The sequence below is a fragment of the Trachemys scripta genome, chromosome 1, assembly GCF_013100865.1.
Source record: "Trachemys scripta elegans isolate TJP31775 chromosome 1, CAS_Tse_1.0, whole genome shotgun sequence".
Classification (NCBI taxonomy): Eukaryota; Metazoa; Chordata; order Testudines; family Emydidae; genus Trachemys; species Trachemys scripta.
Window position 1 is genome coordinate 85,351,418 of NC_048298.1, and position 17,655 is coordinate 85,369,072.

General features: G+C 47.4%; 2 protein-coding genes across 3 annotated transcripts in view; both read left to right on the forward strand.

Annotated features, from left to right (window-relative positions):
* Positions 1 to 2,380: 2,380 nt before the first annotated feature.
* On the forward strand, positions 2,381 to 11,706 carry ARHGDIB (Rho GDP dissociation inhibitor beta). Of its 2 annotated transcripts, none has more exons than XM_034774039.1 (6): positions 2,381 to 2,521; positions 6,610 to 6,798; positions 7,442 to 7,525; positions 8,587 to 8,663; positions 10,298 to 10,361; positions 10,927 to 11,706. In XM_034774039.1, exons 2-6 carry the CDS (start codon positions 6,621 to 6,623, stop codon positions 11,124 to 11,126), a joined length of 603 nt encoding a protein of 200 aa, XP_034629930.1. In that variant the 5' UTR covers positions 2,381 to 2,521; positions 6,610 to 6,620; the 3' UTR covers positions 11,127 to 11,706. The 2 variants fall into 2 exon arrangements, with proteins under 2 accessions (XP_034629930.1, XP_034629937.1); XM_034774046.1 differs by lacking the exon at positions 2,381 to 2,521 and adding an exon at positions 5,668 to 5,810.
* Positions 11,707 to 11,831: 125 nt separating this feature from the next.
* The window catches only part of ERP27 (endoplasmic reticulum protein 27), a 32,751-nt gene continuing 26,927 nt past the window's right edge, over positions 11,832 to 17,655 (forward strand). The window contains exons 1-2 of the mRNA XM_034774027.1: positions 11,832 to 12,808; positions 13,116 to 13,216. Of these exons, the coding sequence (XP_034629918.1) occupies positions 12,691 to 12,808; positions 13,116 to 13,216 (219 nt within the window). The 5' untranslated portion in view covers positions 11,832 to 12,690. The remainder of the gene's footprint in view (positions 12,809 to 13,115; positions 13,217 to 17,655) is intronic.

Below are 17,655 nucleotides of genomic sequence, written 5' to 3' on the forward strand. Positions count from 1 at the left end.
CTGAACCAAACTCAGATGCTGACATGTTGAAGTTTGACCACCCCCTTCTGTTGATGTGCTTAATATTTCAGTGCTTCTTTATAGTCAAGACAAGTGAGGCAGTGATTGTGTGCATTCAATGCCGGGAATACCGTCAGACATGACACGGCTCTTTTCAAACCTGGCCTCTTGGCTCTTGGTCCTGGGCCAAAGCTAACTAGCATGAAAACCTTTAACTTTTTAAGTCAAGTATCAAACCTAAATTACGATACCTAAACTGACTAGCTAAACTACTAAACCAACAACTAGAAGCTCTGTCTAAAGAGCTTCGGGATCTTCTGTCCAGATCTGTTCCTGGTCTGTCGCAGCTGGCGGTTGGAAGGAACTTGTCAGGTGATGAGTCACTCCTGTGCTAGGCTCCAGCCAATCCACAAGCTAGGAACTGGCCATGTGATTCCCAGACCAGGTATATAAGCCTCACAAAGAGAAATAGCCACTCCGTCTGCTCAGTGTCACGGTAGGGCTTGGAACTCATTCTTGATTGACAGTGGCAAGACTCCGCAAGCCTTAGCCTGCTCTTGCTCCAACCATGCTCTCACTCTAACTCTACCCTGGACTCTTGATTCTGACTCTGACCACTAGGCATGACCATCCCCATCACAGTTTCTGTCAGAACTGAGGTGATCTGGGTGTGGCACACTCTAGAATGTTCAAGAACAGATGGGGGAAGGGTGGGTGTGTGGGCACTGCTAGGTAGGTTCCATTGTCTGAGCTGCACATGGCTGCTGCATCTTAAAGGATCTACAAAGGAGCTAAGATTTATCATCTCCCATTTTACATTTGGGGAAACTGAGGCACAGAGAGGTGAAGTGACTGTCCCGAAGTCACAGGTCACTTCACCTCTCTGTGCCTCTACAGGTCGTCTGAATCCCATTTCAGTATTCTATCCAATAGGCCACATCATACATACTCCTACATCTATGGCTACACACAAACACATTCTTTCATATACAATATCATACCTACATTATACACACATACCTATAAAACACATAGCTACATGCATCCCTTCCTACATGCACCCGTGCACACTTCTATAGCTATATACACACACATATGTACATCTTGATATCTACACACATTCACATACTTAAATACACAAACATGCATATACACACAGATTTGTATGTCTTCCCCCCCCCCCCCAAAAAAAACAACAACAAAACTCCATTCACTTAAAGTTGCTCAGGTACATCTCCTATCCACACAATCATTAAAAATCAAGGAAATCTCCACCTGTGACATTTGTTTTCACAACAGCCTCAACTCACATGTTTTTGCATGATCTGCTTACTCACAAGTCCTAATTCTGTTTTGCTGCTCCCATGTCAATCTGGAGTAAATTCATCAAAATCAGAGGATTTACTCCAGGTTTGCACCAGTGTAACTGAGAGAAGAATTTGGCCCTCAGATTGTGGTTGTACAAAAACATGCTTTCAGTTCCAACACACAGAATCACCCAACGCACACATCCAATTCTTCACAGTCACACTCAGACAGAAACAATAACTCTAATCTTATCTTAATGGACTATAAAACCTACCTAGCGGTGCCCACACACCCACCCCTCCCCCATCGGTTCTTGAGCATTCTAAGGTGTGTACCTGGAAATATACCTGGAGGGGTTAAGTCTTTAATGTGTTACTGTATTTGTATCTGGAAAAGTATGAGGTCAGAGGAAAGTTTTACGTGTGAGTCATTAGATGTGCACTTGGTGAGGATGTTCTGGGTTGGAATAGAAAGACAGAATCTCTATTGACATTTCAAAGAGGAAATGGTTTAAAAACTGCTACATGTCTGAAAAGCAGGCTCTAAAGAGTGTGAAAACCACCTAGAAAATCAGGTTCTCCTTCTTGAGGTTGTTCCTGTTTGAGGATAATTGATTCCTGTGAGAGACCATGCTTAATTTAGGGATTCACACCCTGCTTTAAGTGGAAAACTAAACACATCCTTAAGTTTGGGGAAGATGGGGGTGCCTCTGTAATGCACACCCATATCTACCCCCCCCCCACACACACACCAGGAATAACCCTGTTGAAATCAATGGAGCTACACCGGCGGAAAACTAATGTGAGATAAGAATCAGGACTGGAGTACATGCTCCCACATATGAACACAAATGCATGCAAAAATATATTCCCATATCCACACAGATTTACCCGGAGGTACACAGTAATATACAAAACACCCATCTTCGAACACATACAAGCACACAGTGACATGCACGCGCACACACACACACACACACACACAGGCTGTTTGTGGGAAAGGATGCTGCTCAGACCCAGTTGATCAAGATGTAGGAGGATCCAGATAAAGTGAGCACTGCAGCATGAGCAGTGACTCTGCAGCTAGCTCAGGGCTTCCTCTTGAAGTGTGGGCGCTTTTTTTTTTTTCCTTCAACTTCCTTCCTGCTCTAACTGCCAAAACTCAAAACTGAGCGCAGAGAGCAGAGAGGGACCCCGGACGCAGACGCCAGCCAGTGAGTATAAATGCAGATAACTCGGGGGAGGGGGAGATGGAAAAGAGCCTTCTCACTGTGCGACCACAATTTGAGCTGTTCCCTGCGGCGCAGGGGGGATTGATTTGCACAGCTTTACAATAGGAAAGGGTCTGAAATGCAAAGAGGATGGTCCTGGCTGCACCAGAAAGGGAAGTTAGACAGCTGTGAGGAGGAGAAAGGGGAGATGGTTGTGCACTGCGCTGTCAGTGAGCCTGGGAAATGCTTGTGAAGGATTGGAGGGGGGGTGGGAGTTGTCTCCTGCCCAGGCTCCTTGGTAAACAATGCTTTGCTTTGCTTTCCCAAGAGGCCTGCTCAGGCAATGGGGTATTTTACCTTTCATCCCTAGGGGGTGGGGCTGGGAGAGGAAGTAGTTTACCCTGCATCATGGAAAATTCCAATGCATTCCCTCTGCCAAATCCTCGTTCTTGCGTAGATAAGCCCTATATTTGGGGGTTACGTTTTATGTGAGTTTGATGCTCTTAAGAAGCACTTGTTAAATGGCTGATGCCCCCCATTTATGCCCAGGACAGATACCATACAGCACAGGGAGCGGCAGTAAGGTCTTTCTCTGCCTGCTGCCTCCTGTCAGCATGGCTCCCTCTGACCTACAGCGAGCGCTTCTGAAGCTTCAACCTCCCCTGCCCGTTCAGCCCTGGGACTCTGCCAAAGTGGGTGGCTGGTACCAATGATTATGGTGTTTTTGCTCTTTGCCTTTTGAAGCTTTCACTTTCTGGCAGGGGCTCCCTGGCTCGTTGTTTCTCCCCCATGGCCCGAGACAAGACCCCTGTCCTCAAAGACACAATTTGAAATCTAGTGCGTGAGAAGAGGGAGGTGTCAAGGGGCAGGGCAGGGGCACAGGGAGAGCCTAAGAATCTATGCGAGTGGGTAGGGCCAGAGAAAGCGTTCATGGTAGGAAACAAATCTTTAATTTCTTTCCAAAAGTGTTCTAAGGGTTAATTTTATTTTTTCCTTGTAAAAGTGGCCATTCAGTGTATAGACAATATATCTGAAGAGCCACAGGAGCATTACCCTTCCTGCTGGGCCAGTGAGGCAAACCACATCCGTATGCACTAACAAACAAGGTGGAGGAAGCTGAGGTGTCCAGGAGAAGCTCTGATGTATTCCATTTTGTAGATGACTGTAGTGAGTGAGCACGCACGTGCATAGAAGGCCCTTCCTTTCCTACTGAAATTAATGGGAGTTTTGCAGAGAGCAGGACTGGGACCTTGAACCCTAGAAGTAAAACTCAGGCATGGGTCTAACCTACTCCACATAGTAGGGAGCAGCAGCGTAGGCATACGAATGAGCCAGGACAGTATCCATACCAAGGGGGACTAGCCAGAGCCCTATCCCTTTGGTTCACTAGGTAATTGGGTAGTCTGCCATTCCAGCTTGCCCAATGGGTTGCTAAGATCTCTGGGAGGTTTAGGGCACCCAGAGGAATTCCTGAGAAGGGGAGCCCTCTGCACTAGTTCTGATGGAAAGTGCCTCAGTCCTGGGCAAAGCAGGAGGAAGATCTGAGGGAGTAACCAGGGAAGTAACCAGACATTCCAGGACAAAATCTCTGTTCTCCACCTCCCTCCCTTTCCCTATATCAGTGTCTTCTTCTCCTTCTCCCTCTCTGATAGACCATAAAGACCCTCATGGAGGGAGTGAGGAGTGGAGAGGTCAGGCGGACAAGATGGTGGGGGAATGATCAAAAGTTTCAGGGCTTCATCATGCATTCTTCATGCTGAAGCTGGGGGATCAATCAGATTTTTTCCCATAGGATCCTGGAACAGGCCTGGTTTTCCTCTTCTATGAGGACAATCTCAGGTTCTTTCGCCATGGAATGCAGACACCAATTTTTCAGTTGGTGTAAATCAGGACAGTTGCAATGAAGGCACCAATGGGAAGATTTGACCTCTCTCCTCATCTGTAGAGCTGTCTCAGATTTCCTTTTCTCCCCACTGGCTTCTCCACATTAGCTCCAGACTCACGCAAAGGTTTAATTGTAATGCAGTATCATAGAATATGTATTATCCATTGGAAGGCATGACCAAATCTGTCTGTTCCTGGGCTCTTTAGTCAGTCTATGTATCTATCACCTTTATGCCACCAAAGGCATCTGCCAACATGCTCCTCCTGGAGTTTTTCCATCAGTCTCACCAGGACTGGGATAATGTCTGAAGCTGCCAAGCTGGGTGTGATTCAGCCTTGCACAGTTCTACTCACAAACTCATCCCGGGAGAGTCATTTTAATTTAATGAGTGAAATATGTCATTATCATCAACATATCCATTGAGTGAGTGGGCAAACACTAGGGTTACCTACCTAGAGAGAAGAATTAGAGGGAAATTGATAGAGAAATTTAAAATAACTAAGGGTAAAGTGGAAGTGTATCAATTCCGCCTTTCATATTATCCCATGACACAAGAATAAATGGTCAGTCACTAAAATGAATGACCACTATACACAGAACAAATCAAACAAAATCGTCACACAGCAAAGAATGATTGGGTCGATGTGCAGTATCCACCATTGCCAATGGGATTGTGGCTGGTTTTTTTAAACCTTTCTCAGAAGCATCAAAAATTGACCACTACCATATACCAGACTAGATGGACCAGTCATCTGATTCATTAAGGCAGAACCTACAGTCCTATCTACTCAACCGTTCAACCTTTCCTTCCTTATTCCGGCCATTCATCCCCTTCTCTACCTCATTCTCTCCTTTTGGCCATCCATTCTCCATCCATCCACCTATCTCCTCATCCTCCATCCACTTTTTCTCTCTCTCTTTACTTCTTTCTGTGCAGCCACCAGAGCAGGTTCATTCTTCCAACAGGTGACTTCAGTGCAGCTGCACTGATTTATACCAACTGAAGAAGTGGCTCTGGAAATCTGTGGTAATCCCAGGATTCCATGGGGAAAGAACCTGCCATTGTCTTCATGGAAGAGGAAATCCAGTGAGCAGCTCCTGTCTAAGCCCGTGCTGAGACAACTGCTCATTGACTTTAGTTCTCACTTCCTCTTGCCTCTGCGATGTCTTATGGTTGAAATGCTACTGCTCAGAGCAGATCTGCAGCTGGGACAAGTGTTGTCATAGGAACAGACCACACATTTCCTTCCTGCACAGGAAGTAGACCCCGTCATTGCATGAAGTGAGCTATTTTCAAGGGTGTGCAGCAGAGAAAGCCTGGGGCATGTGCGGCTGGATTTAGTAGGATTCATTTTCTTGAGGAAAGAACGTTTATTTAATCTGTTCAGTTAAGAGAGTCATTATCAGGTATTTTATCTCCTTGTACATTCTGTGTTTCTAAGTGTTATTTATAACCCATTAGAAGCAGGAAAATTAAACCTTTTCCTTATTTCCCTCCATGCTTCTATATGTGACAATGGCTTTTAAGGTGAAATCATTGATCAGTGCTGGGGCTGCTTGCCCTAGTTATTGTAGGGCTGTGCTGGGATTGCACAAGGTGGCTTGTTGCAAAATGTCATAGTTTCCGTCTAAGTTGTTTTCTCACTCCTGGAGGCCCCACAAAAGGTGTGGGACAAGAGAGAAAGACAACGGGGGAAGCATATCTAACTGAAAATACAGAAACACAGCAACAGACTAATTCAACCCTCAAGCAACAGATTTCTGAGCATTTTGCTTTGGCATTAGGTTACTACATTGAATGTAGTGCTGGTGCAAGTAGGGTGACCAGATGTCCCGATTTTATAGGGGCAGTCCCGATTTTTGGGTCTTTTTCTTATATAGGCTCCTCTTACCCCCCACCCCCTGTCCTGATTTTTCACACTTGTGGTCTGGTCACCCTAGGTGCAAGGCAGCAGTGCTGGGACAATTTGTATAGTGGGGGTGCTGAGAGCCATGGAACCAAACTGTAAACCCTGTATATGATAGAAACCACTGCAAGCCAGTGGGAGCTGCAGCACCATGAGCACCCCTAGTTCCAGCACCTATGGTGCCAGGTGTCTGACTGACAAACCTGGAGACTAAGTTGCTTTCTCCAGAGAACAAATACCAGCCAGGCTGTACTCACCTGCTTTGTCCTGCCACTGACTGGCTGTATTGCCCTCTTCAGGCCAAGAGACCATGACTGAGAAAACCCCAGACCTACATGTAGAGGAAGAGGACGATGAAGTGGACGGCAAACTCAACTACAAGCCCCCACCCCAGAAATCGCTTCAGGAGCTGCAGGAGCTGGACAAGGATGATGAAAGCCTTGCTAAGTACAAGAAATCCCTGCTGGGGGATGGGCCTGTGGTGGCAGGTATGGATCTCTGATGGAAAAGGCTTATAGAGAAATACAGTGTGTGTCCAATTCTGGTTGTGGGAGGACACTATGGTGGCATACATTGTGGGGAAGGATTGAAGTTGTCCCCAATGGGGAGGGTCCAGTAGATATATGCATTGGTCTTGCTGCGGTATAGGAGCAAGCTACCAGATATATGCCTGACTGGGGTGGGTGGACTCAAATGGAGATAGGGTCTATAGTGTCAGGTCTGTGGTTAGGGGTGTCTGGGATGGGGCCAAGGCTTGGGGAGGCATGCATGCATGCCTGAGAGAGTTCCTACTGAGAAAGAGGTTTGTGGTCTCAGGTATGTGCCCAAGTGGGAATCCTGCTTGGAGGGACCCAAGGTGGCAGCTATGCCTGGCTTAGTTCTTGCTAGGGCAGCGTCATGTGGTGGAAGGTATGTTCCTGATGGTCTCTTCTAGAGGGGTAGTGGGATGTGGCTTATGGAATGTTTCCCATTGGGCGGGGTGCATGGTTCTGTCTTCCTAAGAGGACCCAGTCATTATTCCACGTTAGATGACAGAGCAATCTTTAAACAGGGAGATGAGGAGGGAGATGCCTCTCCCTCCCTCCACTTTGATTTTGCAAGCCAATTGACCTCCTCTTTCCAATCCTACAGACCCAACAGCTCCCAACGTGGTAGTCACACGGCTCACCCTGGTATGTGATACTGCTCCAGGACCAATCACCATGGACCTTACTGGTAGGTGAAGACTCCTTCCTTTGTCACATATGGGAATGATCAGTGGTCCAGCCCAAATTTCAAGTCTAGGGATAATTCCAGAGCCCTGTTTCCTATTTGAAGTTGGTGCTGTGTAAAGTGAGGTAAACCCTAGGGGAATATTCGCTATGGAGATCTTGGGCCTAGTTTCTTATTTAAAGTACAATTATAGTAAAAAGAAGGTTAGAAGTAATAAAAACATATGTCTGTGGTCTCCATCTTCAACTCCTCTGCAGAAGATCTTGGAAATCTCTAAGAATTGCAGGTCTTAGAGTTCCCTGTACAAAGGGAAAGGCACGTGCTCTGATTTCTACCTAGCTAGCTCCTACCAGCACAAGATATAGGTACATGTTAGAGTAACAGGCCATGTTGAAACTGCAGTGTCAAGCAACCTTGCTCTTCCGGCTTCAGGGGACATGGTGAGAGAGTCATGCTTCACCTTATATGGGCTTCTTATCAGAGACAGGAAGTCAGGACTGGCAAGGCATTGATACTTCCTGTTCAACTGAAATCCCCAGCACGCACGTACAGCATTGCAAAGCCATTCATCTTCACACACTGTGTGCAGCCCAACTGAGTTTCCAGCCGAGACATGCCCAGCCTCCACTCCCTCTCACTGGAACCAGGGACTCCACTGAGTGAAACAGCTAACGTGCATAGGGGGCCATGCTATGCACCTGGTTCACTGGAGTAACAGAAGGGCAAAACACAATTGCACACACATGTGTGCCTCTCATTAGTGTATCTGCACACACACACATGCCTCTTGAGAATGCATGTGCACACACACACAAGCGTGCACATGAATGTATATACACAAGCATGCTCTGTTTCTGTGTAAGAAGAGGAGCATGTATGTGTATGCACGCACCTGTATGTATTACGCACACTCATAAAGAAGCTTGCATATACACACCTGCATACACATTTCATAGGTGTGCTATAGAAAAAGATGATGGGAGGGCACATCCATTTCCTGGAAGAGAGTCTGGTTTCTTCTCTTTGTGGCAGTACTAACTATCTGTCTGATTCTCTCTCTACAGGGGACGTTGCGGCGCTGAAGAAAGAGACATTTGTACTAAAGGAAGGAGTTGAATACAGAGTTAAGATCCACTTCAAAGTGAGTCACTTCCCCTCTGGTCGCTTCCCATAGGTTGCTCAGTGCTCACGCCAGTTACCAGCCAGTCATCACAGATAACTAGAGCTGAGCAAAATGTTGGAAATGATTCTCTGAACCATGTAAAACTTAACTGTTTTTGGGTATTGTTACAAACCACCTAAAGGTGCACCTAAATGTTTACTAACCTTTGTAAGCCTGTTGTGTGAACCTATGAAGCAGGTGGTGAACTGGAGGTTGCATGGAAACCAGTCAAAATTCATGCTTGGAAATGGTTCATACGTGTCATTATGTGAAACTCAGTAGCCGTGACTGAGTTTTGCTTTCAGTTTTCGGGACTCAAAGCAAAATTTGATTCCACACAAACCAAAGCTGGAAAAAAAAGCTTCCCATGAAGCCCTGTGAAGCTGATCTGCTGAGTGTTGCTGGGCTTCCCAAACACCTAGCGGTGGGTAAAATAGTTGCAGCAAAAGACAAAACTACACAGAATCTGAGATTTTCTGCATTGTGTTATGCCCTCCCAAATGGCTTCACATTGCCAAAAATGTCAACAGCGTTTCATGCCATTTTCACCTGTTTCCTGTTGAAAGTGGGGTGCGTTCAAAGAGCAAGGTGGCATGCAAAGCAGACACATTAATCTTTACAAGTTTTTGTTACAAAATTAGCTGCATTTTGCAGAAAAGCAAAATTTGAGAGATGTTCAATCACCTGAACTGAAAGAGTGAAAATGTTAATATGGACAAATTTTCCACCATTTTCACGCAGCTTTATTGCACACAGGCCTAGAGATAAAGGCACCCCCAGAGTGACACCCAAGCCTTCTTTATGCTAGGAAATGTTTCCTTAAATTTCCCACCCTTGCTGATGGGATAGGGCCAGACTAGTTATCTTAACTCTCTCTCCGGCTCCCAGGGCTGGCCAGGATTGGGATCACTGTAGGCACAGCAAACTGAACCCTGGGATGTGAAGGAGCATGCTGTGTTGTTTTCAGATTTAATAATGCACAGTGTGTCCAGACTGTGAGAAGCAAGGGATGGAGCCAGGCTGTGACTCTCCTGGGGAATATTGAGATTACTGAGGCTGTGTCTACACTAGCTAACTAACTAGTCCAACCATCTCATCCCTTCAGTGATCCCAGTCTCCTTCAGCCCTAGAGGTGAAGGAGTGAGCTCAGTTAGTCTTACCCTAGACTTTCCCCATCTCTTTGTGCAGAATGCATGACTCCAGTCAGCTGGCTCTGGGGTTTAACATGGGAATGCTCAACTGTGAACCTTGCACTTCTCCTGCATTCAGCCTTCCCCCAATCCTCTCTGCAGTGCCTCCTGAGAGACTGATTAACCTGTGGGGCTTGGGCAAGGAAAAGAGGAGCTCTGATGCACATTAGAGAAACAGAAGTATCCAGGTTGCGTGAAGACTCATCTCTGGCTATTGAGAAATGCCAGGGCTTCCCTCAGCAATGTCTGCTCCATATTGGGCCCTGAGGCCTGTCCCACCCTGTCCAGCACAAGGAAGGAGGAGAGTAGTGGCATGGAGGAGCTGGGACAAGAATGTCTGTGTGTGGTTGAGGGGAGGAGAGCAGCAGAGATTGCACTGAGACCCTCCTCATTAGACTCATCCATGATCACTTCCTCTTGCAGGTAAATAGGGACATTGTGTCTGGATTGAAATATGTGCAGCATACCTACCGGACAGGGGTGAAGGGTGAGTAAGAGAGAACCCCCTCTCCTCCCAAACACACCATCCCTCACATGCACTCCCAACCCTGCACACAGATTCTCCATCCTATAGAGAGAGCCCCTTCCAAAGGCTCTCATCCCACACTGAGCCTTCCACAGACACAGAAACAGTCATGGGTACACCACTCATCACACAGGTTTCCATTATATACATAGCCTGCCCTCCCCACCCTCTCAGAATTTCCCATTCTATACAGAGCATTCAACGGACACAGGCAAAACCAGCCTTTTTCTGCGCTACCCCACAGAGCTTCCAATCGTATAAAGAGCCCTCTTTCTTTTGTACACACACAGCCCTGCTCAGGTGTTCCCAGGGGAGATCCTCATTCCACACATAGATTCTATATATAGACCTCTGCACAAAATCTCGCATCGTTTCATTCAGTGAGTCTGTCTGCTCCCTGTCTCTGCCCTCTCCCCCTCATGCCTGCCTCAGTTCTTGTGTGATCCGTACTCATGAACCCAGCTTTTCCTCTTCTTGTGTACTTCCCTCCTCATGGGCTCTTCCCCTGTGGATTGTTTACTCCTAGTGGATAAAGCTACGTTCATGGTTGGCAGCTATGGGCCACGGCCGGAGGAGTACGAATTCCTGACACCTATTGAGGAAGCACCCAAGGGCATGCTGGCTCGGGGCACCTATCACAACAAGTCCTTCTTCACTGATGATGACAAGCATGACCATCTCACCTGGGAGTGGAATCTGTCCATTAAAAAGGAGTGGACAGAGTGAGGTCACGCAAGCTGCCTTCTCCCTCCTTCCCCTGCCTACCGCACTAGTCACCAGGAGTGCCACGCCCTGGACCCGCACACCATGCTGTCCCCTACTGCCACAAAGGGATTCCAGAACCCTCCTAACCCTTGTTCCTTCCTGCCACAGGAGATTCTGTTAAAAGCAGGTCTTTGCACAGGCCCACGGACAGCCTCTGCATTTCCCGCTGCTACACTGAAAATAACCCACCCAGAGCTGTCGTGACACATGAGGGGTTAAATTGGGAAAAATCCCTCTCCCTGCTGGTCCCTCTTTTGCTCCAAATCAGGTCTCTGAAGTGCCTTTTTGAGGGAACGCAATCATCTTGCCAGCTCTACAACTCTCATGGCAGGACGAATTGCCCCCCTAAATGGTCCTCCACGGTGTTATTTCTGCCTTGTGCTCACTGTAAAAGGCTGATCCCATTATGGTCCTCTTATCCTTGTCTGGTGTCCAAATCATAGTCCTGCCTTTAAAGGCAAAACCAGTCAAGGAGATTCAGTTAGCTGCCATGATATGTAAAGACGTCAGTGTCCCAAGAATAAAGTCAGTTTCTTTCTTCCCTTCTGAGTGAGGCTCTCATTCTTTTGTGGAACATGTTTCCTCACTCCGTCTTTCACACATGTATAGTATTGCAATATCGTATGTGGCTAAACAGTATCCAGGGTTAGAGAAAGGACTGAAAAAATCCCAAATGTCTCATAAGGGCTATAACGCTCATACTTCAGCGCATAAACCAGCCTCACCCTAATGGGGTTTAGGGAGAAATTTTTCCTGTGGGCAAATTATATCATAGCTCCCTTATGCAGCTTCCTTCAAAGCCTCTTGTATTGGCCACTATTAGAGAAGATACCAGACTAGGTGGCCCACTGGTCTGATCCAGTCTAGAATTTGTGTGTTCCTATGTTATGTGGCTAGTCTGTTTTAATGTGGCCTCCATGGAATTTTTAGGCATCAGTTCCTCATCTCCCATAGCAGAGACATGGGTCTCTCATGCCACCCATACAACCAGCTGTCCCAGGAGTGGTCCATGCTGGGGCCAGACTGTCTGATTGGCCCTGGTGCAGTGGGAGGAGGAGACCCCCTGGGACTTAGTGCACAGAAAAGGGAAACAGCTTCCCTGGTATAAGCAGGGGGCAGTCTCATTAGGTTGAGGTGCAGAGTACTGAGGAGGAGTGCCCAGGACGAAAAGAAAGGAAAGGGGCATCTGGAGCTGCTCCCTGGTGCCAGCCTGGGTACTCTCACCAGCCTGTGCCCCTCCAGAGTGTGCAGCATGGAAATGTCTCTGTGGGACGAGCAGGGGTCGCTGCTGTCTCCAGGTGGTCTCTCAGTGCCAAGGTGTCAGGGACAGATTGTTCGGTATCAGCCCCATGACCTGTGCAGAACAGTGAGGCACTGGGACTCTGTCTTTCTGCCAGACTTTTATCGCTGAAGTTGAAGGTTTCACCAGTGCCAGGTGCTCAGTTCCCACACTGTTGGGAGAACCACACCTGACCAAGAAACCACTGACGTGTCACCTTTCCAGGCAGAGTCCAACGCAGAGCCCATGGCAAGGAGAGGAGACATCAGGTCAATGGCTATCTCTGCCCTGTGGTGTCTCTTTTTTTCCCTCCTCATTTTGGGCTGCCCATCAGGATGTGCTGAGGAGAGCCCTGCGCCCCATGGTAAGAAAATGACACTGTGGTCAGGCCAGAAAACGAATGGGGTGGGTGAGAGAAATCCAAGGCTCTCTAAGGGTGAGAGAGCCACTGGGGTCAGCGTGTACAGTGGATGAAGGGATGAGAGCTGCAAATCCTCTCACAGAGGTCTGTCAGTATCCAGAGGGGGAAGAGATCTGCCAAGATCAGCATGCACAGAGGAAGGAAGGTGGGGTGTGCATGTGTGTGGTAGTGGTGGTGGTGGGGTTCTTAGCTCTGGGCTGCTCTCCATGCCTGATATGATTCTGACATTTCCTCCTCATGCTCTCTCCAGACGTCACTGGAGACGCAAAGAAACCTGTGCTTTTGAGAGATATTGCAGCCACAACAGCCTTCATCAGTGCTGCTGAGGTGGCCGTCATTGGATTCTTCCAGGTCTGTTCAGATAATCTCTCAATTCCCTGGTTACGTTGCTATTGATTACTTGTATTCCACCGGGGTTGGTGCCCCGTTGTGCTGGGTGCTGTACAAACAGAGAGTAAAGATAGTCCTCAACTCAAACTGCTTACAATCTAAATAGAAAAGACAGACCTGGGCAGAAGGGGAGGGGATATAACAAACAAGCAGAGTGATCAGGGCGAAGGGGTAAACATCCTGTGAACTCCATAGTGGGGGATGCAGTAAGGGGGGGACATGGAGGGGTGAGCTAAGGAGTACAGGAGTATGAAGTGGAAGAAGGGAAATATTGAGGTGGAATGGAGGGAAGGATGGAGGGGAGCACAGGTCACAGAATTTAAGGCCAGAAAGGACCTTAATGGAGAATGGAAGGCAGGGGAATAATGGAGAATGGAAGGCAGGAGAATAATGGAGAATGGCAGGCAGGGGGATCAAGACTGCAGTGGAGGGACCCTCTGCAGGACCCTCACTGCACTGATGAAATTCAATAAAGACAAGTGGAAAGTACTTCACTTAAGAAGAAAAAGTCAAATGCATGACTATAAAATGGGGACTAACTGTCTAGGTGGTAGTACCGCTGAGAAGGAGCTCGGGGTTATAGTGGACCACAAAATGAATATGAGTCATCGATGTGATGCAGCTGCAAAAAAGGCTAATATGATTCTTGGGTGTATTAACAGGAGTGTTGTATGTAAGACACAGGAGGTAATTGTCCCGCTCTACTTGGCACTGGTGAGACCCCAGCTGGAGTTCTGTGTCTAGTTCTGGGCACCACAATTTCGGAAGGATGTGGAAAAATTGGAAAGAGTCCCGAGGAGAGCAACAAAAATGATCAAAGGTTTAGAAAACCTGACCTATGAGGAAAAGGTGAAAAAACTGGGCTTGTATAGTTTTGAGAAAAGAAGACCGAGTGTCAACCTGATAACAGTCTTCCAATATGTTAAGAGCTGTTATAAAGAGGATGGTGATCAATTGTTCTCCATGCCCACAGGCGGTAGGAGAAGAAGTAATAGGCTTAATCTGCAGCAGGGGAGATTTAGGTTTGATATTAGGAAAAACTTTCTAACTATAAGGATCGTTAAGCTCTGAAATAGGCTTCCAAGGGAGGTCATGGAGTCCCCATCACTGGAGTGTTTAAAAACAAGTTGGACAAACACCTGTCAGGGATGGTCTAGGTTTACTTGGTCCTGCCACAATGCAGGAGGCTGGACTTGATGACTTCTCGAAGTTCCTTTCAGCCCTACATATCTACGATTCTATGACAGTGAGGGAGGAGACTTAAGCAAGCAACCAATGAGCAAGAAGGACAACAAAACACCCAGAGTAAGAACAGAAGGAAGTAGAACCCAATGATATCACTGGTGTCTAAGGTTCCAAAGGTTCCTCCTGCCAGCCCCACTAATTTGCTGTTGCTTCCTTGGCTCATGGCTTTTGTCAGGGAGAGAAGCGTTGTGCTCTCCAAACAGGCTGCTTCCCAGGAGCTTCTACCTCCTCTAGCCCACATGTTCCTCTGGTTGGAGGAGGTGGGGGGCTAGAAAGGACTCCCCATGACCGGTTCTTTGGGAAGACTCACTAATTTCAGAAATAATACATGCCCATGTAACGAAAGGTGATTCACAAGGGGGCAGAGTTACGGTTGGGTGTGTAAACGGAACTGATGATTTCTGCTGTTTGAGTGTCTACCACACAAGCGCTACCTTCTCAGACTATAGTGTCGCAGAATTTTCTTGGGGTCTTCTCTTTCGGCACTCCTAGTACAAGGGGTGCACACATGGTGAAAGTGATTCCTGTGCAGAGGGCCAGCGGGAGGCCTAAGCACCACTTACGTCCTGGCTCAGCTCTCAGACTAGTTCTTAAGTGGGGCCTAGGGCTTGCATTGACCAGCTGCACACAGAGGTTAATTTCACCCTGAGTGAGGCTGGGCTTCACTGCACACAGTAAGACATATTTCTTCTCTACAAACCTTCAGTCTGGTTTTGAGCTTGCAGCTGAACTAGCATCACACAAATGCAGTACACACCCTGCCTTCTCTCAGAACATTATGCTGTCCTTGGGGAAAAGAGTACTATCACTGCACATGCCCAGGAGGTGTGAGAAATGTGATGGCCACAGACCCAAATCAAACCCAATTTTTCACCGGAATCTCCCAAACTCTCTCTCAGTGAGGCTAGTTCCATGCCTTCTTTTAGCTAGCCATTTTGATCCTATATCCAGGGCCGTCCCTAGGGGACTGCGGGGCCTCAGACAAATCAGCCTCCCCGCTAGTCTCCTCAACGTCTGCCCAGCGTGCATGGCTGCCGCTCTCCTCCTAACTGTCCGCCCACCTGCCCCACCGCTCACTTCCCCGCTAGTCTCCTCACCATCCGCCCGGCGTCCTCCCGTTCACCTGACTGCCGCTCGCCTTCCCCTCACCCCTCTCACCTGCCCACCTCCCGCCTCACCTCCCCCCTGCCTCCTCACCTGAATATCAGGACAAATGGTGTCCCACTCGTACATCTGTTGGGACGCAGGACAAAGGGCTAAATATCAGGACAATTTTATCGAAGCACGGGGCCCCCAAAGCACAGGGTCCAGGGCAGTTGCCCCGATTCGCCCTACCCAAGGGATGGTTCTGACTATTTCTGTTCCAAAACAGGTCATAAGAATAGTTTTTCTTTAAATGTGGGAAGGATTTTTTTTCCTGTTCTCCTCAGAATCCCAAACAAATGAACCAACTTTGCTCAAAATTTTTCTTAATTAAAGAAAGAACAGAATCACCTTCAGGCAGAGACCAGGCCTTGAGAATTTCTGTCCAATCATCAGTGAAAGGTATTAGATGTCAGGCACTCAAAAGGCGGGGTTGGAATGGAAATGGCTGTACAAGCTTAAGTTGAGGCTATGACTGTCCCTACTGCTCAGCTGTAAGAAGAAGAAACGGAAATTTGATTAATCCAACATTGCTCAGAAGTTGCACATGTCCGGACTTCTTCAAAGTTTGGGTATTTTAACCCACACTTATTGGTCACTTTTTAGTGGAAGTATGTGAAATATTTCCATTAGGGGAAAAAATAAAGATATTAAGTATTGCCACCCCCAAGTATTCAAAAATCATGAGTCAGGCCTCAAAAATCATGAGATCAGCTTAAAAATCACAAAATTAAAAAAATACATTAAGGTTCTTTTAATCTACTTTGCAGTCTTTGAGCCTTTAGGGTTCACGTTTCAAGATTTTCTTTGCAACCATGAGGGCTAGAAATGTTTTTTTTTTTTTTTAAAGGAAGCTGAGATTCTCATATCATCACAGGACTCCAGGAGCTGGTGTTTTGAGAAAAACACCAAATATTGCTAGACTTGTGAAAAAACTGCGAGAGTTGGCCACACAGACTGTGATTTGTTTCCTTCCAATCCTTTTGAGTTGTTGCCCAGGAAGCTTGAGGTAGGGAAAGAGGGAGACTTTCCCTACAATGTCGTGGAAACAAGGGAAGGAAGAAGCTGATGAGGAGGAAGAGTATGGGGTAAAGGGGATTAGGTTGCAGGACCTGTTTTTACACTCATACACACACAATCATATAGCTGTGCAGGGGATGGTGTGTGGGGGTGAACAGAGAATAAACATGAAGGAGAATGATTATGCTGATTACTAAGGAGGAGGAAATGGATGGTGCTAAAAGATCCGGCCCCCGCCAACTTTCTCCCAGTGCCCACTCCTCAGACAGTCAGATTTTAGATTCAGATACAACACACTTTCAAGCCCTCTGCAGTCCCTTCACCCTTCAGCTCCCTCTGATACCCAACAGTCTCCCTGACTCCCACTTCCCTCTCCCTGAACCACATCAGCTCACCTGCCCCCTCCCTGACGTTCAGTACAGGTTCCCTGACTTCTCCCCAATTCCCTGCAGCTGACCCTCAGTCACTTCTTAATCCTCAAGCTTTCGCCTTCCCCACACTGATGTGCACACAGCTGGAAATACCCAGGCAGGATGTGAGTGGGATGCGGGGAAGTGGATTGGGAACACATGTTCTGGTGGGGCGACTTGAGCTATGCCTGGTAAGGAAGCCCCTCTTCGCCTTAGACTTGGAGGTTAGAGTGGCAGAGTGCTTACAAAAAGAACAGGAGTACTTGTGGCACCTTAGAGACTAACAAATTTATTAGAGCATAAGCTTTCGTGGACTACAGCCCACTTCTTCGGATGCATAACACTTTTCTGAAGATGTCAGTCACAGCTATACATGAAGTAGGCCTGAGCTCCATTTCTCAGCATCTCCAGAGTGGTCACAGATTGCCAATGCAAATATAGTAGGTTGCTGGACTTTGCTGTATCAGGCAATAGGACATAGGGGCAGCAGCATACCCTTTGGTGATGGTACCAGGCCAACCATGCACCTGAGGTAACATATAATTACGAGAGAGAGAGAGAGAGAGAGAGAGAGAGAGAGAG